The sequence below is a fragment of the Macaca mulatta genome, chromosome 4, assembly GCF_049350105.2.
Source record: "Macaca mulatta isolate MMU2019108-1 chromosome 4, T2T-MMU8v2.0, whole genome shotgun sequence".
NCBI classification, from domain to species: Eukaryota; Metazoa; Chordata; class Mammalia; order Primates; family Cercopithecidae; genus Macaca; species Macaca mulatta.
In genome coordinates this window covers 167,733,106-167,760,459 of record NC_133409.1, presented here as the reverse complement: position 1 = coordinate 167,760,459, position 27,354 = coordinate 167,733,106, and the positions used below count along the sequence as shown (strand labels likewise).

The window sequence follows — 27,354 nt, the reverse complement described above, 5'->3', positions numbered from 1 at the left end:
TGGCTCTGCAAGGAAATTCAGAGGTTTCTTCTGCAGATTCTGGAGAGGCATGGAAAGGCTTCGGTAGGGGAAGTAGTGACACGGATGGAGTCATTGCAGCGTAGCTGTGTTTGTAGAGAAAGAACGTGGGATACATGGTTGAAATTGAGATTAGTTGGTGGTAGAGACATTTTAGATTTCTTCTCTTTGGAAAGAAATGAGATTTCTGTTTTAAATATGTATCCAAGGAGTTGAGAGACAGGCAAATGTCAACAATGAGAAAGAAAGTGCCAAGTCCAGTTTAGATTTCTAGACCAAAGCAGCCAGGAGGGTGGTGTGGAGAGGGTTGTGGTGGGGAGTGAGGAGATTGTCAAGAAGATGATTTAGTAGTCATCGGTATTTAGATTATGATTGGAGATAAGGGGAGGTCAGAAGAATCAAACTTGAAGGTGGTGGGGGTGATGAAACAGCAGAAAAGATATTTTAGTGTGGCAGGAAATCCAGGGGAGAGTCCAGTTGCCAATAAAAAGTTTGCGTTCAATTTGGCAATTACAGTGTTTCTCATGGCAGTGAGAACAGTTTTCCTGGAAGACTAGGATGAAAGTTGAATACACTTGTATGTCTGGTGTTCGAACACCAGCACTTCTCACATGTAATCCCTGAACCAGCAGCATGAGCTACACCTGAGAGAATCTCAGCGAAAGGAGGCTGCGCACAGTGTCTGTTCACAAGCCCTGTGTTTCTGATGTCTGCTCAAGTTTGCCACCATTGCCTTAGACAATTTTTGTTTTACACATGAGCCACTGTAAGATTCACAGAATTTCAGAATTGGAATCCAGGCTTCTTTGTACCTGTCGCTCACTGTTCTCTTGCCACCTGCTACCTGTTTCCCTGTGTTGTGTCTTGGAATGGCTTTCAAGTGCCTGCTGTGTGCTGGACTCATTGCTATGTGGCAGGAACATAAAAGGCTTGTAAGACAGACTAGTCAGGATGTGATCTGTACTACTTCACACCTCTGAACCTCAGTTTCACAATTTAAAAATGTTTGTGTAATAAGTATGCTAGTTGTAAAATGTGGAAGAGAATATGTACAGGAAATGTGTGTGGCCTGTCGCTTGGTGGACATACGTTATTAGTGGGAAATGCTGTTTGGAGGGGAAATGGGCATCAGAATGGTTTCTGGAGACCCATACCTGTAATGAAAGGACGCCAAACCCAGGGTGGTTGTTAATTATTGGAAGGGCTGGAGGACACGGGAAGGGGTTAAGGCGTGAGACAACTTCACCTGTTTCTGGAAAAAATAAGGCAGTATGTCAGTTTATGTTAAGTCCAAGGACAGAGTTTATTTGTAGACTTTCTGTTAGTGTGGAAATTTGCATAAGATAGACAAAAATAAATGGGTGGTTTGTAATATAACATGACCAGAGATAACCAGTCTTGTGACAATATACGTATACTTCTGCTTATTTCCTTGCTGGGGTTAGGGTGGGGTAGTCAGTCAGGCACTGATCTCATAAAATGATCCCCCAGCAGTGCCCTGGGTCCTGGTGGAAGAAACAGCAGCCATCGCCCACAGGTCCATAATTCTAACCAGCTCTGTGAGTAAGGGGCAGCCGTGAATCAGATCAAGCTGGTTTGGGCCACCCTGTGGGTACTTGGAGACTGGCTGGTGGAGAGGACTGGCTTTTGTCTGGCCTTAATCCCGGAGGCTTTATTTTGTAGTGGTTTCTTTAGGAAAGGATTTGAAGGCATAGGAAAACAGTGTGTCTTCAAGGCTTTGCGGACAGACTTTACTTCATCTTCAGAATGTCATATACGTTTCCTGCAAAACCTCTAGAGGCCAGATGTGGCCCGCAGGATTGGAACCACTTCCAGCCAGGAGAGTTGTATGAGTGGATGTCTGCGCTTTGAATAGTTCTTGCCTGCTTTAGACTCGAATTTTCTTGTGAAAGGTTTCTTGTCTCCCACGGTTTTCTTGCTAAATGGAGTAACGCATAAGGCACATACTTTGAAGACTCAGGGATGTAGTGAAATGCACTATCGCATAACACACAATGTCAATCGAAACCCCTATCCAGTTGAACACAGATATGTCAGTGCTGTCCAAAAGAACTTCTTGTGATGACGGAGGTCTTCTGTAGTTGTGCTGTCCATTGACAGTTGGGGGGGATTGTGGCCATTGAGTAACTGAAGTGTGACCAGCATGACTCAAGGAGCTTAATTTTAAATTTTAATTGAGTTAATTATAAGTACTTACGTGTGACTAGTGGCTACTATATTAGACGGTGCAGATTAGAATGTGACATTTGGGGATTTTTTGGGCGTGTATTATAATGAACATTAAAAGGCATTAGTGATTAAAAGTTCCGAATTTTAGAACTTCTTTTTAAATAAATTAATGTAAATTCCCAAGGAAATTCTAGTAACATAAATTCCCAAAATGAAGTCATGTAGTTGCACACTGGCCTTGGTGATGTTGAACTGTCTATTTATTTGATTTGATTTTTGAAGACACTGGCCAATCATTTATTTGTAATTTGATTTCCCCGCCACCACTCCTCCAATGAAGGTAAATTGACAATCCAGGTTTCTGTTAGATGCTGAAAGATAATCCTGCTGTAGATGTTGGGTCTTTTTTGATTACGCTGAAAAAGCAAACTGTCAGATCCAGCACTGCAGGAGGGTTTAATGCCGAGTTGCTTGGTTCTGGCTGCTCTGTTCCCTGACTGCACCCTTTAACTATGAACGTGTGGACGTCTTGCTGCCATGCTGCTGCCTTGACGACGGCGGATGTCTGACATGCTCAGACGCAAAAGAGCTGACTTGGCAGCTGCCCAGCAGATTTTTATAAAGGCTCAGTTGGTGGCCGGAGATTCAGCCTGTCAGAGTTGTGTTATGCAATAAATCGTTTTCAGCAGAAGTTCTTAATCCAATTTCAGCTGTAGCTTTTTTTTTTTTTTAAATAGGCGGTAATCAAAGATAAGTACACATTATTTAATAGGAGTTTGGAAGAAGTAAAACTCTCCTTGCATAAGCATTTTTAGGCCGTTTACTTTAACCCGGGAAGCATGTCTGTCTGAAGAAATTTGCTGCTTGAAGTGCTTTTAATTTAAACCCTAGGCAAGGGAACATCATTCCCAAGTTCAGTAAATAAGTTTATTCTCTTAGGATGTTTCCTGGCCCCTTATTTCCATTTGTGAATGTTACCCAGGCTTCACCTCATTTGACTATTGACACACTGCTTTTTTCTGGAATTAATTGGAAATTATTAGTACTACTGTTACTTTGTTAAAAGGGAAGAAAAGGTTACTTTAGACAAAGTTGAATTTGTACCTTTCTCATTTTCCTTCATCACCCCCAACCCCGTTTTTGTTTATACTTAATCTGTGGCAAGAATCAACGTTCCCTCCCAATTTTTTATGGTGCTTTCATTTTTCTCTCAAACTGTTGCTGGAACAGGTTTGGCATATCAGGCGGCTACAAGCTGTTTCAAGTAGGGTGATTTAACAGCAGGTATATGAGAAACACGTTCTGAAAATAAAAGGCATTCATGTACAGGATTCCAGTCATTTATCCCTGAGAGGAGGAAATAGCTATCAATCCTTTCCTTGTCCATGGGCCTAGTTTTTTAGAATGTTTTTTTCATTTGCTATTCAGCTCTGTACAGCTGTTATTCATATCCACCACCCTTAATCCCATGATACGACATTCCACGTTGGTCCTTTGGGCATTGAAGTCAGGAACAGCACTTTTTTCTTTTTGAAAGTAGCCACCTCCCTCCACCTGTATTGCTCTGGCAAGGTGGCCGGGAATAGGATATATGCAGGGGGTTGGGGTTGGCAGCTCATCCAATTGCCTTGTCTTAGCATTTCTGTAAATTTTTATAAAGAGGCTGTGTGTGAGGAGATCTTCCTACCTGTGATCCTGAGTGCTCCTTTCCTTGCATCTCCCATGCCCCTGTCAATTCGAAGGCGATTTTTGCATTTCAGCGTTGGTTTTAGGTACTACAGGTTGTGAAGAGCTTTTGATGTCCTGTGCCCCTGCCCCGTGGAAGCAGGATTGGTTTTTGCAGCACCTTCCGTAACTGCGCCTAGGTTGCCACCTTCTGCCTCTTTACCACCAGGTTGTTATTTAAAACATTGGTGGCGGATCTGAATTCCAACTTTAGAACAGATGTGTGTCACACTTCCAGTCCTGCTATGTCTATGTTATATTTATTTGTTTTATAATATTTATTGTAGTAGCTTTATTTCTGTTTGGTGATATGGTTAAAAAAAAAGTCTTTGTGTCATTGTAGGCTTTTTTTTGTTTGTTTTTAATTGATTCAGATCTCCTGGAAGGGGCCTGGTGGAGTTGGTTGACCCATGACCCAGTTTCCACGGGCTGTTTCCCTGTCATTATTACCAGTGCCCTTGATTTGGATAATAAATGACTTGACCACTCTACCTGTGAGTGCATAAGTGTCTTAGGTAGTTTGCCTGCAAGTGATAGGAAATTAACTATCTTCCATTTTTAAATAGATGTAATTGTCAGAAAATTGATTTTTATTTGATCAGAAATGTGTTTTCCTTTAACCCATGCTTTTTCATCTTTGTTTCCTTCTCCCAAATCAAGATGGCCTGAATTTGAAACCATAATAAAAAACCAAGGTATGAACAAATTGCATAACGACGGTTTGCCAATTCTAGGCCACTAATAGAAAATTCCTACCCCTACTCCCACTTCTATCCCCACTACTACTAATAGTATTTTTTCATATATTATTTACATTAAGCCTCTAAAAACCAATAATTTTAATTTTGCTTTTACCTAGGAGTCATTATGAGTTACATATTTAACATTTCTGGCTACTAAAACGTTTCTGAGTTTTGAAATTTTACTTCCTGATCTGGCATTTGCCATGGACTGACTACCAATGCCACATTTGTGTCAAGACACTGGAATTCATCTCTAAAAAATAACTAAAAGTTTCATGATTACTTCCTTTCTCCCATGCCTTTGAATCTAAAGGGAGAAAGCGGCAGTGTGGACCTTATACTCAAGGAAGGCTGAGCAGAGAAATCATGATTATTAAATGCAGGTGGTGCTGAGCTCAGTGCCCAGCAGTGAGCCCCAGGAGAAGTTTGCTGTTAGTACATTCATGATGGAGTTTTCAAGTCTTTCCAATCTTCCCAGGTGACTCCAAGTATCAGCCTCTGGGTGGCACCCATTCTGCGAGCTTTACTGACCTGGATGTCCCTGTTTTATTGTCCTAATGTACTTGAGTCCTCTTGAGATTTTCAGCGCCCATATGTTTGAAGAGTTGGCTATCACTGGAGAACAGCAGCCTATAAAGGCTTTTCCTTGGTGGGTGAGCCAACCAACCTTGACAGATTACAAGAACTCTTGGTGTAGTTAGATACTATATCAAAACAATCTAGTTTTTAAAAGTGTGGATCATGTACCTTCTTGTCTTGTAAAGCAGTTCATTAACCCGGTCTGAATACAACTTGATTATGGACACATAGCTTTCTGTCAGTGGCCTGTACAGGGTTTTAATTTTATGTTTGTTGTTTTTTGTCTTTCAAATGAGTAGAGGAGAGCATCACAGGAAAATAAAATTGTATCACTGGGAGCTGTGCTTTTGGTTGGATTGGGTCCTTCATTTGGTTCTTGTTTCACGGTGGTGCAATACTTTTACTTGCTTCCTCCCCATCCCTGCAAAGAAACAGTCATCGTGGAGGGTATAGTTAACTGCAAGCTCATGAGATCCTGCAGTGTAATGAGACTGTGCATGGAAACAGAATTGTCTTCTTATGTGTTGGATTCCTTCTGGAGGATTATTCACATGTCTGAATGTATATTTAATTCTGGTTGTTGGGTTTTAAAGAGAAGTCATTCCAAGTTGAGTAACCAAAGGAGGAGGGTTTGAGAGACAGTGTCACATAAGGAGTGATGAAAGGAACTCGCATTACTTAGTGCCATGCCCTTTTGGGTGTTTTCCCCTGTGCTCTTTGATCCCTGAAGAGGAGTCAGAGGAAGATTTCTCAGGGTGTATTTTTATAGACACCTGAATTCTGACAGTAATACTGCCCACACAAGATGGACGTTTGAAGCATTCGTCTTGGAGGTTTCATCTTTTCTTTCTGATGGAATATGGGCACAGGATGGGGTCCCATTTTGCAGAGCAGAGCTTCTGAAACTTGAGTGTGTATAGGAATCACCTGGGCATCAGTGCAGATTCTGAGCCCCTAGACCTGGAGGGGACCCAGGAGTCTACATTTCTAACAGGCTGCAGTTAAGGTACAGGTGGTCTGTGGGCCACAACTTGGAGTTCCAAGGCTGTGGAAGGATATGTTGGATCTCTAGCCTGGACGGTCAGCTGTGGAGAGTTGTTCCGTGGTGTTGTCTGATAAAAGGCATGTGATGCTGTCATGCGCTTACTTTCTGAGCTCTGGTATTGTATGTGTCTATTATAGAACTTGGAGCAGTGAGGGATTCTGTTCTCCTTTTTGCCTTTTAGTACAAAGATTCACAGTCCAGCTTAGAGAGAAACGTATCCTTCCATATCCTTGCAACACCAAGTTCTGGCCCACAGACCACCTGTATCTTCACCACTTGGCATAATGCTTTTTACTAATTCTTGTAAAAAATATTATGAGCATATACAAGTTTGATTCCTCACCAATTGCTGTTTTTGATAAGAAATTCTATTATTTTCAAAAGTGGCAATAATCCTGCAGTTTAAAAGGAGCCATCACTTTTCCGCTAAAGGGCGTAATCCTGTGTCCTCTATATTAAGCTGACCAGCAAACCAGAATGGATGGGGCGCTTGCTTTTGGGGGCCATTCCAGAGCGGGCCAAGAAGAAGTCTCTCTATTTTTTGTGCTGCGCTGTCAAACCCTGACTGAATCCACCTGCTGGGGAGCCACGAGGCCTGAAGTGGTTTACAGAAGGCGAAGGGGATAATTTGGATTTTCAGACGGTGAGGTGCAAATGGGATATTAGTTGACTTAAACATATGATTGGGAATGAATTATTGGATTTAGAGGGTGAGGCAAGAGCATCATGAGAGATTGCTGGAAATATAGGAGAAGGAGTCTGAACAGATGTGGTAAATAGGGTAGGAGAAGAGTAGCTGGAATAGTTGGTCAACATTTAGCAAAAGGGAGCGTGACAGAGTTGTTACGTATGTAAGACTATGTGGACATCTGGAATGGCACTTTTTCTTGCAGGGAACACTGCAAAGTGGCTGAGGGAGGAGTGTTAGCAGCCACTGTGGAAGAAGGATGTCTCCACTAGGACACCAGCCTCTGCTGAGAATCAGAGGTGTGGCTGAGCCCCTTGGGATTAGTCTCTGTGGGGAGTGTTTTATGAGGATAGCATTGTGACTTCCGGCACTGGATGTTAGACACTGAGATTAGACACTGGCAGGGCAAGTAGGGGTAAATAAATGTCAGTGGGAACAGTGAGACTGAGCTTTGTTGAGTTTCTAATTGATTCCAGAAGTATTTATTCAGCTCTTACTATATCAGCCATGTTTTGGGAGCTGGGATACAGTGGTGAACAAGAGAAATGATTTCCTTGCCCCATGGTTAAATGGCTAATTAAATAAGACAGCCATTGAGAAAGAAAGTGGAAAGGAAGCTCTGTACTGGATGTATGAGTTTGCTTGACCTCTGATGATAGAGATTTTTTTTTTTTTTTTTTTGAGACTTGCTGGAGTGCCCAGGCTGGAGTGTGTAGTGCCGCTGTCTCAGCCCACTGCAAGCTGGGCCTCCCGGGTTCAAGCCATTCTCCTGCCTCAGCCTCCCTAGTAGCTGGGACTATAGGTGCCCGCCACCACGCCCAGCTAATATTTTGTATTTTTGTTTGTTTGTTTGTTTGTTTGTTTTTAGTAGGGATGGGGTTTCGCCGTGTTAGCCAGGATGGTCTCGATCTCCTGACCTCGTGATCCGCTTACCTCAGCCTCCCAGTGTTAGGATTACAAGCATGAGCAACCACGCCTGGCCATATCCGGGCTGTTTTTAAGAGCGTTGGGTACTGGTTGAATCCTGAGTGAAGAATGATATAGCCAGAGCAGAGTTAGCATTAAACTGGAAGGCTATTTCTTCTGGCCTTCCTCTCCCGCATCTTGGATAGGTTGAGTGCAGGCACACCTTTGCTGTCTGCATCTGGGATTCTGCTAGAGGGGTATAAGGTTAGGATGATTCCCCATGACTCTACAATTGGGAAAGGCAGCTTAATTGGGACTATTTGGAATTATTACCTACTGGTCTATCTCTTGTGAACAGCACAGAGTCAACGCATCTGCTAGATTTGTGTCTTGCATCAGCATTGAGGGAGCAGGTGACAAGTCTCAACCAGCACTGTAGATTACAAAAGAACGCTTGTGTGTTGTGTGTGTTTTAAGTTTGAATTTTAATGTGTAGCATTTGAAACCCCATAATCTGTGTCATGGATTTGCTTCTCCTGTATTTAAAATACTTTCTAGGTGTAATGAAGCTGCTTATGTCAGTAACTGAACCTTAAATGCACTTCCTTTGCTGCAGTTTTCATCTCACATGGTTTATGTTTTAATTAGACATTAGTTGTAGGGGAATAATTCTCTCAACTGGAGCCTGAAGTCAGGGTGAAGGCACCAGCCTGCACAGGATGCAATAAATCGCCATGAGAGTTTTACATTGAAAGCTATTTTGGGGCCTTGTAATTTATAAACTGTGTATATGTAGGAAATAATAGTTTATCATCTCACGTCATTGTTTGTTGTGGAGATTCGAACAATGAGAGTAGGAACCTGATGGTGATGAAGAGAATTCTGTCTGACAGCCTTTATGAATAGACTGAGGCTGTTGAAGAGGTAGATTTCAGCCTAATAAGCATTAACTCCTCCTGCAGTTAACACTATCATTCAGTTGCAGCTAATGTATTAGGAGAGCTTTCTTGCAAACCCAAGGGAGTTGCTGTAAAGATTAATTCAGCTACATCTTGCTTTTCATGTGTTGTGGTGTCAAGCCAGGCGTTTTACTTAGGTTGGTTATTTGGGTTCCTGCATTTTTCTGGTTTTTAAGCATTTGATTGGGAGGGTCTCCAGTGACCTACACTCAGTAACAGGTTAGAAATTGTGTTTCTGTTGTTAGGTTGAGGCAAGGTTTACTGGGTTCTCTTAGCCTTCATGTCTGAACTCTGACCCCTACCCTGGTCTGTGGATGTCTTGCTGTCATGGGGAAAACAGTTCCTTCTTTTAGAGGCACTGCCCAGCAATCGGAAATCTCAGCCTGGCAGGCATCTGTGAGTGAAGGATGTCAAGGAGAAGGTGGAAATCCTAGTTCTCTTAGGCCTTTCTTCCTCTTGCTGTAGAAGATGGAGAATTACTCTCATTCTAGGAAATCCTTGAAGCTTAATGAAAGTGCAGCTTAAGTTATTTAGGGCTTAGAGTCTCTATGTGGTTGGATTTCTAAAACGAAGTTTGTATTTATGCAGAGTATAGGAATGTAAGTGCTGGAGGAGACCTCAGATCATTTAGACTTCTCATTGAATCCCATGAAAGTTTTCCCTGATCCTTCAGTGTTAGGGAGGAAAAACCAATTCTTTGGTATAAACCAGTAAAACAGCATCAGACTGCCCATGAGATATTTGGCCTTCTCCTTGAACAAAGGGAACCTGAATATCCAAAATACCCAAAATCATGATTTTACCTGGGATATTAATGTTTTTATTATAATAATAATTATTATTTTTAGACAGAGTTTTGCTCTGTCTCCCAGGCTGGAGTGCAGTGGCATGATCTCAGCTCACTGCAACCTCCGCCTCCTGGGTTCAAGCAATTCTCCTGCCTCAGCCTCCCGAGTAGCTGGGACTACAGGTGTGCACCACCACTCCCAGCTAATTTTTGTAGTTTTTTAGTAGAGACAGGGTTTCACCATGTTGACCAGGATGGTCTCAATCTCTTGACCTTGTGCTCCGTCCGCCTTGGCACTCCCAAAGTGCTGGGATTGCAGGCGTCAGCCACTGCGCCTCACCGTTTTTCTTATTCTTCTAAGGCCGAAAGTATCAGTGCTCAAATGCTTTCTTTCCTTTCCTTTCCTTTTCCTTTCCCTTTCCCTTTTCCTTTTCCCTTGTCTTGTCTTTTCCTTTTCCTTTCCTTTCCTTTTTTTTTTTTTTTTTTTTTGAGACTGAGTCTTGTTCTGTCACCCAGGCTGGAGTGCAGTGGCACGATCTCAGCTCACTGCCACCTTTCTGTCTAGGTTCAAGTAGTTCTCCTGCCTCAGCCTCCTAAATAGCTGGGATTACAGGCGCATGCCAACACGCCCGGCTAGTTTTTGTATTTTTAGTAGAGATGGGATTTCACCATGTTAGGCTAGTCTCGAACTGACCCCTAAAAGTGCTGGGATTACAGGCGTGAGTTACGGCGCCTGGCCTGCTTTCATTTCTAAAATGAACTTTTATAAAATGCTTAAGTCTTTGATGTAGGTGTGTGAATGTAAGTGCTTCTTAGATTAACAGTGTACGGATAGCTACAGAAGAGAACCTCTCAATATCCTTAGCCATGTGAATCATCATCTATTAATAAGAACTGTAATGACTTAATCTTGCTGGTTCTTTAAACATGTATCTCTTCCCATTTACCTTGCTTTAGTGACTGTTGTCAACCATGTCTGTCTTTCCACCTCTTGCTCTGCCTCAAGTCCCTGTATAATTTTTTCTTCCCTCTTTAGTGCTGTCTTTCTTTATATCTTTATGACTGGAATTGCTGGAATAGTCTCTGGGCTAGCTATTCGTTTTTGGTCATCTCTGCATTCATTCTGTTAATTCTTAAGAACTTGTATTTGATCTGGAGCAACAGACATGAGGTTGCCAGTTTGAAATGAGGCCTTCAAGATCTGTCATTAATGTGTACATTGCCTCCTTCTGCACTAATCTCTCCTTTTATTTGGGATTCTTTTACTTAAGTGGCCAATGCGGATGCAGTTCCACATCTTCTGACTGGACTGTAAATTTCTTGAGTGCACGGCACCTGTATCTGCTATATCCTTTGAACTCCCAAGGGAGACAGCAACATTTTTAAGAATTCCGTACATATTTGTATTGCAGTGTACGTTCTGGCATTGCTCACTTTATAAAACTCAAGTAAAATGATTCATTATCCTTCTAGTTGTGGGTATAACAACACCTTTTTCTGAACTTTGTCAGAAATATAAAACTATTACTAGTTGATGAACATATTTGGGTTTGGGACGTATAAAGAAGTGAGATGGTTGTGTGTTGCTTTCATTCTTTTTAACAGCCTGTGGTTTCACTTTTGTTCGAGGCCTATTCAGAAAGGTCATTGTCCCTTTACCTTAAGGGTGTAATTCTGACCTTCAGAACTGGGTCGTGGTCACACAGTACTTGTTTGGCAATTCCTTTACAATAAAGTTTATTTTGACTCTGAATATTGGCTTGCTTTCTATTCAGTAACTCATCTCTTTTCTTATGTTTCTCCAGGATGACAGTGATGGGATTCCGTGGTCAGAAGAACGGGTGGTACGTAAAGTCCTTTATTTGTCTCTGAAGGAGTTCAAGAATGCCCAGAAGAGGCAGCATGGGGAAGGCCTTGCTGGGAGCCTGAAAACTGTGAATGGTGAGTTGACTCTTGGAATAGCTCGTTGGAATGTGCGATATCTCTGGACATGGACTTGGTTCTGAATTGGATGTGTTCTGGCAGCTTGTGCTTCCTAGTCTAGGCACCTAAGGGCAGTCTGTGGGCTAGGTGAATCCGCACTCCGGACATACTGTTGGGTTTATGGACTTATTTTTATGTTCCGCATTATATAGTGGACGAAATACCTTAGTCTGTTCTGTAGGTCCTGTCTTGCTGGTTTTTCTATATGTATATGTCTTTCCACACTGGTATGTGAGCAGAACTCTTTGATGATCTTGCTGAAATGTGGAGTCTTTAGTTCTTGTTCCCGGGTTGTATAGGAAATAGCCTAAATCTTTCTGTCTACTGCTTTTCCTGCTCTCTGGCTCAACAGCTTTCTCATCCCTTCTTCCTTCCTTGCTGGGCAGGTTCCTGCAGTGGGACAGCTTTGCATACCTCTAGAAGTGTGCTTCTTCCTGTATGGTTATCACATGACTCCTTGATTCCTGAAAAGAAACTTGCTCCTGTCTGAGTTTGTTCTCATGTCTGTTTTGAACAGGGTTCGTAGGGTACAGATGAAGTCATCCAACAAAAAGTATCTGCGGACAAACATTTGCTTGTAGTTTACTATTTTATTTCAAGGGAATGCAGTGACATTCTGTAACCTTCTTGTGCACTTCTCAGGATTACAGTTAAAGTGAATGAATTGACCATGTTTTGGTTTATGCTTCCTTGGGGGCAGGGAGATGAGAAAGAGCAGGTTCTGTTCTTTTTTGAGAGCTGTGGCTCTGGTCTTAGGAGAGTCATCACACATGGGGTATTTGACAGTTTGTCAGGGTGCAGAAGGACAGGTTCCCCATGGCTTCCAGTTTTCCCCCACCACTTTAGTTGTAAGGTGAGTTGTCTGGCACTAGTGCTCACAGGCACTAGTGCACAACAGCACCTGTTTGCTGCTCTGTTTCTGTGGGGCCATGGCAGAATTTCCTGAGATGACGAACTCCACCATTCACCCTAGTTGTGCTGTCTCCTTCCACTGTTGCGTGACTTGAAACAAGAGGCTCTGTCCACCCTCCCGGGTTTTCTTTCTTATGGGTGACTTGCCTTTGGAGGTCAACCATTAAGGCCATAGTGGCTCAGTCATGTGTGCGTCCCTCAACAAATCTCAGCCAATATGTATGGGAAAGGCCTATTTTGAGTATTAACATTTGCAGAAACAAAATAAGTTGTGGAATCTATTGCCATAGCATCCAATTTAGACCCTCATAGCTGCTTTCCTAAAAGACACTCTGCCTTGTTATGTGGGTCTTCAGCAGATAGGAACCCTAGCCATTCGTTGCTTGTAATACAGCAAACTAAAAACCTTGTGTCCAGTTGGAGAACACTAGATGTTATATATATATATAGAGTTCGTGTTTATTGTCATTGATTCACGTTGAATGTAGCTTCTTGCTTGATTAAATGTGGGGGGTTGGGTATGACAGAGAATATCACTTAATCCTAGAGTTTAGACTGGAGCAATGACTGCTCTGCTGTTAGATTGTATGGTTGTGATGCTTTCACAGTACTGTTCAGGAGTGGTGTAATGCCCTAGTGTTTCTTGGAATTGCCAACAGTGGAAATAAAAACATCCATATTTTCTTAACTGGGCAACACCAGCTTTTAGAACAAGAGGTTAGCCAGATGTCCGGGATTTAATAAAGGTAGAATTTGAGTAAATAACAAAAACTAAAATTTGTCATTCCAGAAGCAACCAGTGCTGTCAGCCAGTTGGCCAAATGTACGTTTAGCTCTGGCATTGTCGAGGGCTTTATGATACTGGCGAGAAAATCTAAGTTGGCAAAGTTGCCCCCATTGGAATCACTGAAGTCTTTTTATTTATTCTGGCACCACCTTCATAAAGGAAGGTTAGTTTTTGTCATGGTGGCACATGCCTCTAGTCCCAGCTAGTCAAGAGGCTGAGATAGGAGGATCACTTGAACCCAGGAGGTCAAGGCTGAATTGAATTATGTTCACACCACTGTATTCCGGCCTGGGCAACAGAGCAAGACTTTCTCTTACAAAATCATTATTTTGAAGGCAGCCACCATGTTAAACAGAGTGTGCTTTCTTATTTTGGGGTGCTACTTGGGATCACAGGAAACCAGAATTGGTATCATGGGAAGAGCTCCTCTTCTGTAGGTGTTTTGGGAGCATGATCCAGGGAAAGCTCAAATAGTAGGGAGCAACCAAGACTTTTGGGCTGGTGAGGTTGGGAGTAGGGGTTGTTGTAACTGCAAGCTGTGTTGTGCATATGTATATATGGACATGTGTGTCTTTGTGTGTATATGCATGTATGTATATGCATGCTCTGCTGAAAAATCCCTTTAGTTTGAATGGATACTTTATCTATAGTCAGCCATCACTCATGTTCTATCCCATAGAAACACTTCCTAAATGTGAAATGAAACCAGAGGATAGGTTAGTGGGAGTGGAAGCAGGGTGTATTAGTTTGTTTTCATACTGCTGATAAAGACATACTCGAGATTGGGAAGAAAAAGAGGTTTAATTGGACTCACACTTCCACATGACTGGGGAGGCCTCAGAATCATGGAGGGAGGTGAAAGGCACCTCTTACATGGCGGCGGCAAGAGAAAATGAGGAAGAGGTAAAAGAGGAAACCCCTGATCAACCCATCAGGGTTGTGAGACTTATTCACTATCACGAGAATAGCACGGGAAAGGCCAGCCGTCATGATTCAATTCCCTCCTCCTGGGTCCCTCCCACAACATGTGGGAATTCTGGGAGATACAATTCAAGTTGAGATTTGGGTGGGGACACAGCCAAACCGTATCACAGGGGATGAACTATAATGGTGGTGGTTTTTTTGTGAGACAGAATCTCCCTGTCGCCCAGGCTGGAGTGTAATGGTGTGATCTCAGCTCACCGCAACCTCCACCTCCCTGGTTCAAGTGATTCTCCTGCCTCAGCCTCCCAAGTAGCTGGGGTTACAGGCATGCACCACCATGCCTGGCTAATTTTTTGTATCTTTAGTAGAGATGGGGTTTTACCATGTTGGCCAGGCTAGTCTCGAACTCCTGACCTTGTGATCTGCCTGCTCTGGCCTCCCGAAGTGTTGGGATTACAGGCGTGAGCCACCGCTCCTGAGCCAGGATGGATAAGTCCATGCAAGATGTATGTCCTCTCCTCTCCCCTCCCCTCTCCTTTCTTTTTTTGAGACGGAGTCTCACTCTGTTGCCAGGCTGGAGTGCAGTGGTGCTATCTCTGCTCACTGCAACCTCTGCCTCCGGGTTCAAGTGATTTTCCTGCCCCAGCCTCCCGAGTAGCTGGGGTTACAGACATGCGCCACCAATTTTTTTTTGTATTTTTAGTAGAGGCGGGGTTTCACTGTGTTGACCAGGAGGGTCTCCATTCCCTTGATCCACCCGCCTCAGCCTCCCGTAGTGCTGGGATTACAGGGGTGAGCCACCCTGTCCGGCCCTCAATTTTTAATTTTTGTTTTTATTTGGTTACTTCCCACCCCGTAAGATTGCTTTTCAGATATCAAAATTTGTCCACTGGTTCGTTCATTTTTAATTGTCACAGAAATTTGTCTGGTGGTAGAGTTTCACATTGTGCAGTCCAGAGCCATTGCTAGGAGGTGACATATGATGCTGTCCAAGCAAGTGTGAGAACATGTGCCTTAACCCCAGAGAGGGGTGGGTGGTGGTGAGAGCTTCTGCTTCTGTGTCCTCTTTCATGCTTTTGAGCTTGGGGACAGTGACATGCTTCTGAGAGCCCTGGTGCTTCCATCTATAAACTGAAAGACCCATCTACCTATGGGACCTTTATGACTGTTAGATGTAGTAGTGACTTTCTTAAAGTCAAACAGGTATTTACTTCATAGCAGCAGAATTGGAATTGCAGCTCAAGTCCTGTAAGTTTGAATCCAGTACTTTTTTGCAAGACAGAATGCATGGAAACTACATTGGATCTTTGCAACAGGAATATTGAAAAGATGTTTTGTTTTTTCCCGTTTCCAGTTTTAAACAGCATTGTTTCTGTATCTTTGATTATTGGAAAATATAATTGGATGATTGGAGGCTTTCCTGGGAAAAATCATTTGTTTTTACCATAATATTTAAAAATAACAGCAGAATGGATTTTATAGAATTTTTATCTAATTTGAGAATAAAACACACATGACATCTCTTGAATCATTGGCATCCTGGCGTGATGAACAAGCAGCCCTTTGCCCTTAATTTGTGTGAAGGGGGTCGGGTATCTGATGCCTGGGAACAGTGTGTGAACACTGCAGCTTGTATCTGAGCAGGTGAGCCCAGCCGTCCTGGTTCTGCAGGTCTGTGAGTAGTAATAACCCAAGCAGACATAAGATAGTGGAGACACCTCATTTTTCATGTCATAAAATTCATGTTTGCTATCAGTCTTGTTTTTGTGGTTTTACAGTGAGAAGGAATGAATTTTTTTTGGGGGGGGGCCCTACTCTTGGTAGGATATGTGAGTTTTGAACAGCCTCATGAGTTTTCTGTGTAGCAACTGATGCCATCATTACAGCTTGTTGGTTGTTGCTGGGCTTAAGCGTGAGATGGTAAGATGTGCTGATTGTGAGCCTTCTGTCTACTTTCTGTTGTAGATAATGCCACTTTTCACGGATGTAATAAATTGACAATAGCTTTGGAAAGGACTGGCAGAGGCTGAGACCTTGGCCACTCTTTGAGGGCCCTTGGCCTGCTGGGGCTGAAATTAGGAACATTTAAATAATAACATGCTACACAAATAATGAGTACACATAATTACACAGTCAGAGAGGGGAGCTATTAGCTGTATTTGAATTTCATTTGCTTCCTATAAATGTCATCTCAGATCAAGTCCTTTGGCCAGCAAAACACTCTTGATGAGATTTAAGGGACCCTGGATTCATTTCCTTAAACTTACCCTGGGCAGTAGTTGTGATGGTTAACCTACATTGAATTCTTACTACTTACCAGTTATTGTTCTAGTACTTTAGCTGTATTTTACTCATACAATCTTCAGAACAAGTAATTTTATAGATGAGGAAACTAGATACTAAGAGTGGATTAACAATTTGCCTACACAGCTATTAAGTGGAAGCGTCAGGATATAAGACCAGGCTTTTTAGATCAGAGCTCCCACGCTTTCTGGATTAGAGCTCCCAAGCTTGTAGCCACCCCTTAGATAAGGAGAAGTAATTTTGGATCCTTTCATAAAGATAGCATTCCAAAAATAAGAATTTGTAGGAAGACTTTACTTTTTAAAGTAGCTATTTCTTTGGAAGGAGGTACGTGGAATTTTTATTTCATTTTATTTTTTTGTCGCGGGCTGGGCAGGGGATGGAGTCTTGCTCTGTTGTCCAGGCTGGAGTGTAATGGTGCAATCTCACTGCACCCTCGGCCTCCTGGGTTCAAGAGATTCTCCCGCCACAGTCTCCTTGGTAGCTGGGATTACAGGGATGTGCCACCATGCCTGGATAACTTTTGTATTTTAGTAGAGATAGGGTTTTGCCATGTTGACCAGGCTGGTCTCAAACCCCTGACCTCGGGTGATCTGTCCGCCTTGGTCTCCCAAAGTGCTGGGATTACAGGCATGAGCCACCATGCCTGGCCGTCAGTAAGTGGAATTTTTTATTGGGAAAAAGAACCTTGGAAGGCATGGTAAGTATTTATTAACCGTTTTTCTGGGCTTTATTTATGATTTGTAATTGAATTGATAGAGAGTATCAAAAAATGTAGATGGCAAATTGGTTTACTCCTCTCTTCAGTCAGACACACGGATACATCCATTAGTTTCCATTTCCTTGCTTAGAGTTCTGTGTTTTTAATACTGTTGTCATTGGGGCTGGCTGGAACTCACTGGAGGAATGGTGCATGGATGTTCTGGCAACATCTGCCAATTTGTAGCCAAGGACCAGTATTGGAGGCAGAGATGTAGGACATTCTGTAGTCAACACCCCCTAGGCCCCCTTCAAGAAATATAATTTTGAGCTCTTTTCAGAATCTTTCAGTCATTTCCAAAGATTCTTGATGTGTGTGGAATGAAATGTGGGCCCAACTGTGAATTCATTGTTCACAAAATATTTTCACACAAGTCATAAAAACGTATTTGTGAGTCAAAATAAAAAAATGTCAGGCCACATGGTCTGATTTATGTAAGTTTATTTATGGGCCATATTTGAAATGAGTGGGGTATAAAGTGACTTTCGCTCTACGAAGGGGGACACCTGTCCCTTCTGTTTTTGCTGGAGACTTTCAGGTCTAGCTGTCCTAGAGATGGTTATCATTATCATTTATTATTATTATTATTCTTTTCTTCTGAAGAAAGTGGCTTATGGGCCAGGCGTGGTGGCTCACGCCTGTAATCCCAGCACTTTGGGAGGCTGAGGCGGGCAGAACACGAGGTCAGGAGATCGAGACCATCCTGGCTAACACGGCGAAACCCCGTCTCTACTAAAAGTACCAAAAAAAATTTTTAGCTGGGCGTGGTGGCAGTCACCTGTAGTCCCAGCTACTCGGGAGGCTGAGGCAGGAGAATAGCATGAACCCGGGAGGCAGAGCTTGCAGTGTGTGCACTCCAGCCTCGGCGACAGATCGAGACTCCGACTCAAAAAGAAAGTGGCTTATGCTTCAGCTTTACCGAAGTGTTGATGTCTGTGTGCTAGTCTCCTCCTCTGCAAGCTGTAGGGAGACCAGCTGCAGCTTCAGTTTTCTCTAACACTCCTGTGTCTTGGCTTCCAGACTTTTTTCTTTCCTTCTTTTCTGTCCCCTCATGTGAGGACACACTCTGTGTGAAAGAAAGCTGAGTGAAATGAAGGACTTCCAAGTTGTTGAACTTACTTTGTTTACAAAGCAAGCTACGTTTGTTGTGGAAAGGCAAGGCGCAAAGGCTTGGGCTCTTTGTCTTTCAGCTGCTTTTTTTGATGTAGTGATGTGGGTGGGGCATTTCTCAGATTTTCATTTTGTAAGTGTTGGAGTTTTTGTTATGTGGGAGGCATTGTGGGTATAAAAACTGAGCTCAAGTTGCTTATTTTGGTCGAGTTCTAATACCTTATTTCATCCCTTCTAAGATGTGATAGTGTGATGCACCATTATGTTATGTATCAGTAAGCAAGAACAAAACAGTGCTTCCAATTATGAATGTGGGGCATCTTAATTATGAGATGCATGTTTTAACATGAGAAAAATAGGTGCAACTTAAAAATCTGTGAAGCAGGATGAAATACTGTAGGATAAATGCTTTAACAACCAAATGGGGCTGGGTGCCATGGCTCACGCCTGTAATCCTAGCACTTTGGGAGGCGGAGGTGGGCGGATCATGAGCCTGGCCGACATGTGAAACCCCGTCTCCACTAAAAATACAAAAATTAGCCAGGCATGGTGGCGCACGCCTGTAGTCCCAGCTACTCGAGAGGCTGAAGCAGGAGAATTGCTGGAACCCGGGAGGCAGAGGTTGTGGTGAGCCAAGGTTGGGCCACTGCACTCCAGCCTGGGCAGCAGAGTGAGACTTTCTCTCTCAAAAACAAAAAAACCAAAACAGGTGTATGGGTGAGTGCAGGAGGCTAGCAGAGAGGCAGATGATGTCAGAGGCATAGTTCTAAGATACAGGAAAAGTTTCATATCCATGAGCCTTGCAAAGGGGCCTTGAAAGATGCGAGAGTTTTCTGAGCAAGAGCTTGGGGTGGGCAGGGGTCAGCAAATATTTGACTGGACTATTTGGTGTCATAATCTAGTGGGACAAATGGCTGCAATGGTCGGTTTCTGTGGCCAAGTCACTTGTACTGGTCTGACGACAAAGGAGTGGTGCAAAATTAAGGACTGCTAGAGCAGGAAGAGCCTTTTTAGAGGCATATAGGTCAAACTCATCATTTTACAGATGAGGAATTTTGAGCCTTGATGAGAAGCTTAACTGGAAGGAATGGATCATGCTGAAGCCTGATTGGAACCAGAAATCCAATTTAAGTGACAGTGAGGCGCCACGCTTCCTAGTAGGCATGGCTGCTTGCACGCATTTCCTGGAGCGTTAAGAATGGAGGTGCCTGAGGAGGTTAATGTGCTCCTCTTTCGGGTCACTTTGTGCTTGACACCCCCTGCCCCTCTTATTCTTGCAGCCCGCCTCCTTTGTCAGTTCTGTGAGCTGAGCTCTGTTTCCCTGATTACATCATCATTCCCATAAAATCCTGGACGGCTTTAGGAGAGACACAGCACTCAGGTAGTGTCACCTGGTAGTGGAGTCTGTATGTGTAGGGCTATAGGGCGGAGGAGGTGGTGTGTGTAGGGAGATAGAAGGGAGGGAGAGCAATCTGAGCTCGAGTTGGGCCTATTTGCTACAACCTTTTTGCTTGTGTCAGCTTTTATAGAAGTTCAGTTTCAAAGAAGTGAGGAAGGCAAATGGATGGAAATTTGTTGTAGTGTAGAATTTTTTTTTTCTTCCTTTGAAAGAGGGTCTTGCATGTTGCCCAGGCTGGCCTCAAACCCCTGGGCTTAAACAGTCTTCCCACCTCACCTTCTGAGACTCTGGGACTACTTCATGTATCATCATGCCCAGCTTGGGATTTTTTTTTTTTTCTCCTGAAGTTCCTTCTTTAAGAGTCTCTCTAGTTTCTTTGTGGGTGAAATTAATCACCCCCCCGTTCATGACATCACACTGGAAATTATCCCTCCTTTCTTCATCATTTACCTCTCTTTACTGGTTTCTTCCCACCATTGTAGAAACATGTTCTTATTTTTCCCATAATAAAGTAAAGCCTCCCTTGTTCTTGCATCTCCTGCCTGCTCTATCCTTCTCTTAGTTTATAGCAAAATCCCCCATAAGAAAATGTCTAAAGAGTTTGTCTCCATGCCCTTCTATTTATATTCATATTAATATCTTCGAGCCTTCCTTTGCTATTCACCTTTGAACCCCTCACGTTGGGCCACTTGTCAAGGTCCGTAATGATTGCCCAAGCCACATTTCCATTATTCTGGGCTGTAATTGCCCATTCAGTGGCATTTACCATGATTGAACATCTCGTGAACACCACCTGCCTGCTTGACTGCTGCATTTTGATTTTATTATTTTATTTTTTTAGATGGAGTTTTGCTCTTGTTGTCCAGGCTGGAGTGCAATGGCATGACCTTGGCTCACTGCACCCTCTGCCTCTCAGGTTCAAGCGATTCTCCTGCCTCAGTGTCCTGAGTAGCTGGGATTGCAGGCATGCGCCATGACATCCGGCTAATTTTGTATTTTTAGTAGAGATGGAGTTTCTCTGTGTTGGTAAGGCTGGTCTAGAACTCCTGACCTCAGGTGATCTGGTCGCCTTGGCCTCCCAAAGTGCTGGGATTATAGGTGTGAGCCACCGCGCCCGACCAATTTTTTTTTTTTTTTTTTAATATTTTAGAGATAGGATTTCCTTTTGTGGGCCAGGCCTGAGTGCGCTGGCTCGACCACAGCTCATTGCAGCCTCAACTCTCCGTCTCATGCTTTAGCCCCCTGAGTAGCTTGGACCACAGGTGGGTGCCACCACGCCTGGCTAATTTTTAAATTATTTGTAGAGATGGGGTCTCCCTGTGTTGCCCGTGGTGATCTTGAACTCCTGATCACCTTAGTTGATCCTCCCAAAGTCCTGAGATTACAGCTCACCATGCCTGGCCCACTTCGATTTTTTTTTTTTTTTTTTTTGATAGGCCGCATGAAGTTAAGATGTCCCAAAGCCAACTATCTGTGAGGTCTCTCACCTGCTTCTGTTCTCTGCTTGCCCCTTCTTCCCTTTTTCAATAAATGGCAGTTACTTGGTTCTAGTTGCAGTGGCCAAAACCTTGGAGTCATCTGTTACTTGTTTTTTCAGAGTTTTGCATTTAGCTTTAGCTAACCTGTTTTACTATTTATTTATTTTGAGACAGCGTCTTGCTCTGTTGCCTAGGCTGGAGTGCAGTGGGGGTTATCACAGCTCACTGCAGCCTGGGCTCCTTCCCCCTTTAACATGTCCTCCCGCCGAACTCAAGTTGCTGGGACTACAGGCGTGTGCCATCATGTCCACCAAATAGACATTGTGTTGCCTAGGCTGGTCTCGAACGCCTGGGCTTAAGTGATCCTCTTCCCTGCCTTGGCCTCCCAAAGTGTTAGAATTACAGGTGTGAGCCACTGCACCAGTCCTTAGTTAACCTGTTTGAAACTCACAGCACCTTTTGATTCTGAACTTGCGCTACTGCTCCTGTTCCACGTTGTCATACTTTCTAGCTTAGGTTACGTTGCAGCCTCCCTGTGCTCTGTCAGCTTCTGCCTTTGTATTCCTCCAGGCATCAGCCAGCATAAACCTTTAAAAATGTAAATTAGGCTGTGCTATGCTGTGTTCTGATTCTGGCATATCTGCCTATCCTCTTAATGTGAAAGCTAAATGTCCTCATGGCTGGCCACTTGATGGGGCCCCCATATCACTCTGTTCTCATTGTCTCTGTCTGTCTCTCTGCCTCACCCACTCCAGTCTTCCTGGTATTTTAAATTGACGAAGCATACTCTGTTTAGCTCTCGCTGATCCTTCTGTTGAGAATTCTCTCCCTTCCGGTATCTATGTGACTTGATCTCTCTGTACGTTTCAGGTTCCCCTTCAAGTGCCCCCATACTCCGGAATGTTCCTTGAAAATCATCGTAAAAAGGGTACCTGCCTCTCTTACTCCTTAGCGCTTTACCTTATGAAGTCTGTCTGTACAGCGTTTCTCACTGCCTGACATTGTAGTGCTGTGAGGGAGGGGTGTGTGCATATGTTTATTCCTGTCTAGCCACATTCGATTGTAAGCTCTTTGAGAGGAAAACTTATTTTATTTGTGTCGACTGCTGGTCTGTTCCCTGTGCCTGGGATCTCCGAAGTCTGTGTTGTGTGAATGAGCATGCAAACGGCTCAGTGGCCCACCTGGACGCCACCCACGTCTCTACTGTCCCCTTTCCAGCACCTCTTGTTGCCATGCTGTGGATGTGCCACTCTCTGTTCAGGGGACTGAGAGTCTGCCAACTGGGACTCCAGATTTCGTTTTAGAAATGCTCACACCGTGACACCCTAGGCTCCCAGATGTCAGCTTATCTTATTTTCCCCATTGCCAGAGGGAAATGTGCATTCATAATTGTGTGATGTTGTGTCCAGAATTGGTGGGTTCTTGGTCTCGCTGACTTCAAGAATGAAGCCGCGGACCCTCGCGGTGAGTGTTATGGTTCTTAAAGATGGTGTGTGGAGTTTGTTCCTTCAGATGTTCAGATGTGTCCAGAGTTTATTCCTTCTGGTGGGTTCGTGGTCTCGCTGACTTCAGGAGTGAAGATGCAGACCTTCGCATTGAGTGTTACAGCTCTTAAAGGTGGCGCGTCTGGAGTTGTTCATTCCTTCCGCTGGATTCATGGTTTCGCCGGCTTCAGGAGTGAAGCTGCAGACCATTGCAGTGAGTGTTACAGCTCATAAAGGCAGTGCAGACCCAAAGAGTGAGCAGCGGCAAGAAGTGAAAGAACAAAGCTTCCACAGCATGGAAGGGGACCTGACCTGGTTGCCACTGCTGGCTCAGGTGGCCTGCTTTTATTCCCTTATTTGGCCCCTCCCATATCCTGCTGATTGGTCCATTTTACAGAGAGCTGATTGGGCTGTTTTGGCAGAGTGCTGATTGGTGCGTTTACAATCCTTTAGCTAGACACAGAGTGCTGATTGGTGTGTTTACAATCCTTTAGACAGAAAAGTTCTTCAAGTCCCCACCTGATTAGCTAGACACAGAGCGCTTATTGGTGCATTTACAAACCTTTAGCTAGACACAGAGTAGTGATTGGTGCGTTTACAATCCTTTAGGTAGAAAAGTTCTGCAAGTCCCCACCCGTCCCAGAAGCCCAGCTGGCTTCACCTCTCTCACTGGCACTCGCTGCAGGACTTTGCGGCACCTAGCCTGGGCACTCTGGCAGCCAGAGGGAGCTGGCCCGTGGTCACCAGGAACCCGAGCTGGCCAGTGAGCGTCAGGCACAGCCCCAGCTCCCGCCGTGCCTGTCTCCTCACAGTTCCCTGTGAGCAGAGGAAGTGAGCAGAGGGAGTCAGCTCTGGCCTCAGCCAGCCCCAGAGAGGGGCCCTCATAGCACATCGGCGGGCTGAAAGGCTCTTCGGTGGCCAGAGCAGACGCCAAGGCCGAGGAGGCACCGATAGTGAGCGAGGCCTGCTAGCACGTTGTCACCTCAGTATGTCTCACAGTCATAGAGATTCTTGGAATAGGATCAGCCTTGTATCCTTTCTTTCTGAACCACATTCGTTGCATCCCTAATTAGGTACAAGGTATGTTGCTTGGTAGTTTAAATTAGAATTGGGCTTTTAAGAAAAAGTTAAAAAAAATTGTGTCTCAACTCTCAATTGATTTTTGTACTTTCACTAATATTTTTGGGGTTAATTTAATGGGCCTCAGGTGTTAAGCAGCTTGTACAAGGCCACGTAGTAGAGAAGTGGTCAAATCAGGGTGGACTTTTGACTCCATATATCTATCTCTCCCTCTCCCTCTCCCTCTCCCTCTCCCTCTTCCTCTCCCTCTTCCCTCCCCCTCTCCCTCTCCCTCTCCCTTCCCCCTCTCCCTCTCCCTCTCCCCTCCCCTCCCCTCCCCCTTCTTCTCTCCTTCTCCCTCCCTTCTTCTCTCCTTATTCCCTCCCTCTTCTTCTCTCCTTCTCCTCCTCCTTCTCCCTCTCCCTCTCCCTGTCCTTCTCCCCCTGTCTCCCTCTCTCTATTTCTGTGTGTGTGGGTGTGTGTGTATGTGTGTGTGTTTAAACTGAGGAAAGCCTGTGAAACCACATATCTCGAGTGTATCTTGTGACAAGTGTACACATATAACCGAGCGAGCAGCACTCCAGCTGACTGGTAGGTAGAGTACCTTCCTATCACCCTGAAACGGTTCCTCCTTCTCCCTTCAGTACAGTTGACATGTTTGTTTGTTTATTTAGAGACAGAGTCTTGGTCTGCCACGCAGGCTGAAGTGTGGTATAACCTCAAGATCCTGGCCTCAGGTGATCCTCCCTCCTCCTGGCATTACAGGCGTGAGCCACTTCGCCTGGCCACTTGAGTTCTTTAAATGTATTTGCTCATTTTGGAGTTTGTCAACACCACTGTCTCTATTTTTAAGAGCTGTTATGCTTATCGATGGGTTTATGCTGTTTGTCCAGAATGTGCTGGGTGTCTGAAAGTGTTGGGCTGAAACTGCCTGAAGGCCAGAGGCCCATGTGCGTCCCCTTAGCAGCTCCAGAAGTGGCTCATGTAGGCACAGTGTTTGAATAAGAACCCTGCGATTAGAAAGATGGTGACATTCTCAGAGTCAGACTCTCTCTTAAACCGGCATCATTGTTTTTGTCCTGAACTGTTGTGTAAAGCTGGAGCAGATGGGCTTTGGAGCAGGCTTCATTCTGTCTGTCTTCAGTGTCACCTTTCTCATGTGGCACGTTAGCCACCACTGTTTTTAATCTGTGAATATTCGGAATACTCAGCCTGGGTGTGTATAAAATTAATACTTAGAAATTCTGGAACTAGGGTCGCAGACTTGGCTTTTTTCCCCAGGGGTACTCTATAGAGACATCCATAGTCTTTTGCTGGTGCAGTGTCTTTAGTTAGATTGAATGCCGTGGGGAGCCCATGATCTCCTTGTCGCCCTTGAGAATGCACAGACAGTGCCTGTGGTGGGATAGGATTACTAATCATATTTTTTTGGCTGTGGTGGAAGTCTGTAGATCAGTCAACTCAGGCTGCCATAATAAGTTACCTTAGACGGGGCCCGCTGTCTGATTTCTCACAGTTCTGGAGCCCTTAAGTCCAAGATGAAGGTGCTGGCCAGCTGGGTTCCTGTTGAGTGCCCTCTTCTTGGCTGGTTCCTCTGAGTCTTCCTCCACATGCGAGGACACCAGCCCTCTCAGGTCAGAGCCCTGTGCCCCCATGACCTCATTTAACCTTGGTCACCTCCTCATGGACCTTAGGGGTAGAGGTTCAACAGAAGACTTTGTGGGGAGCATATTACAGTCTCTGCAGGCCTTGGAGATGGTGACAGTTTTATTCCATTCTAACTGTAGATGAAGTTAACCTCCATGTTAATCTGCAGCGTATTTTCTTTTTTGCTTGTGTGATACTAGAATATTTGGAAACCTTACAGTTGTTTGACCTTTGAGAAGGCTGGCTGGAGTGACTGCTTTTGAGAGGGGGATGGTGGTTGTGATGGCCCTGGAAGGATGTTTCTGTTGTCATAGATTATTTGGGGAAGCATTGTGGAATTATTTGAGGACTTTTGAGGTTGAGGGAATCCTATTTGTTAAATGGTAATTCATCTTATCTGCCTATTGTGACTCCCAGCCATTTTTTATTCTTGACGTGTAATAGAAAGGAAAGACCCTGCAGGGTCACCATATAGGGCTTCCTACAGCCAGAGGTGACTTGTTTGTGAATAGGATTTATTAATGTTCTTTCTTGTAAAGTGATATTGTCCCCTGCTAGAGAAAGACCTCATGCATTTTCTAAATCTTTGAATTCTGTGATATGTGTATTTAAGTAGCTTTAATTACTATCAGATTTATTGTAATGGACTAGGGTAGTTTTGCTGTGCTTGTGAATGTCTTAGATCTGATTTCCCTCAAATTTAGAGGGCCCTTTACTTAGCTTTTGGAAATAACCTGTTATTACTAGAGCCACGTTAAATGTTTAGAGTCCTGTATGGTATATCTTTAAAAGCCAGAAGAGTGATTACTAGATATGCTTTTGGGAAATTACCCTACAGTCCATAAATCCCTTAATTTACAATTTGATTTTTAAGCTCACCTGCTGCCAAATCTCATCTATCCTTCTAGCTTCCTCTTTAGGCTTTAAGATGTTTCTGTAGAGTCCGAGATTTAGCTTCTTCATAATTTCTTTCCCAAGGATCATAAAAACAGTACAGGTCTGCCTTTCAAGGAGGTGTGGGGATGAGGAGAGAAACATGAGCTATTTTATAATCTTGGACCTGCCTATTGGGAGAACATTTGCCAGTGACATCCCATCTTTGATTATAAATTGGCAAGGCCAAACCTGTACCCTGCCATTGACATCCAAGGAGAGCTGTCTCTTGTGTTTCAGGGTAACTCATGCCCTGCCTGCCTTCAGACCCCATGGCTTCTCTCCCTGACCTGTTACTAGTGTTCTTGCCTCATTTATGCTTTGAAGCTAATGGCTGGTTCAGCTCTTTCTGTATACAGGTTGTCTTCCTGTGTGATCTGCCCTGCCCTTGTCATCTGGGTAATCCTTAAATGAGTCCCTATTTTCTTTTTGCAGATAGGTGGGTGCTTGGTCATGCTTGGTACTGCCATCTTGGTGACGGGAAAGGCCATGTGCACTGAGGCTCCCAGGCTGGCTTCTGACGGTCTCTGAAGTGGTTGTCTCCTTTTAGCTTTCCATGGCTTTCAAAGTTATGCTGCCATCTAATACATGAAGGCAGTCCAAGGTCTACCATTTGCAATCATTTATTTAACTGTCTTTTATAGTTAATCAATTTATTTAACTATGTGTTTTTATTTTTTCTGTTGCCCAGGCTGTAGTGCAGTGACGCGATCTCAGCTCACTGCAGCTTGCGCGCACCACTGCCAGCAATCCTCCCACCTCAGCCTTCTGAGTGGATGGGACTGCAGGCACGTGTCACCACGCCTGGCTGATTTTTAAATGTTTTGGTAGAGATGGGGTGCCACTATATTGCCCAGGCTGGAACCCTGTTATTTTTGATAGTCTCCTTCCGTCCCATGTGATTGGGGTTTTCACCGAGGGACCCATGCTTTTG

At 44.1% G+C, this 27,354-nt stretch overlaps 1 protein-coding gene across 7 annotated transcripts in view; it reads left to right on the top strand.

Annotated features, from left to right (window-relative positions):
* The window catches only part of JARID2 (jumonji and AT-rich interaction domain containing 2), a 280,808-nt gene that overhangs the window by 118,348 nt on the left and 135,106 nt on the right, over positions 1–27,354 (top strand). For all 7 annotated transcript variants that reach the window (XM_078000932.1, XM_078000935.1, XM_078000934.1 and 4 more), the window contains one exon: positions 11,446–11,581. In XM_078000932.1, coding sequence (XP_077857058.1) covers positions 11,446–11,581 — 136 coding nt within the window. The remainder of the gene's footprint in view (positions 1–11,445; positions 11,582–27,354) is intronic.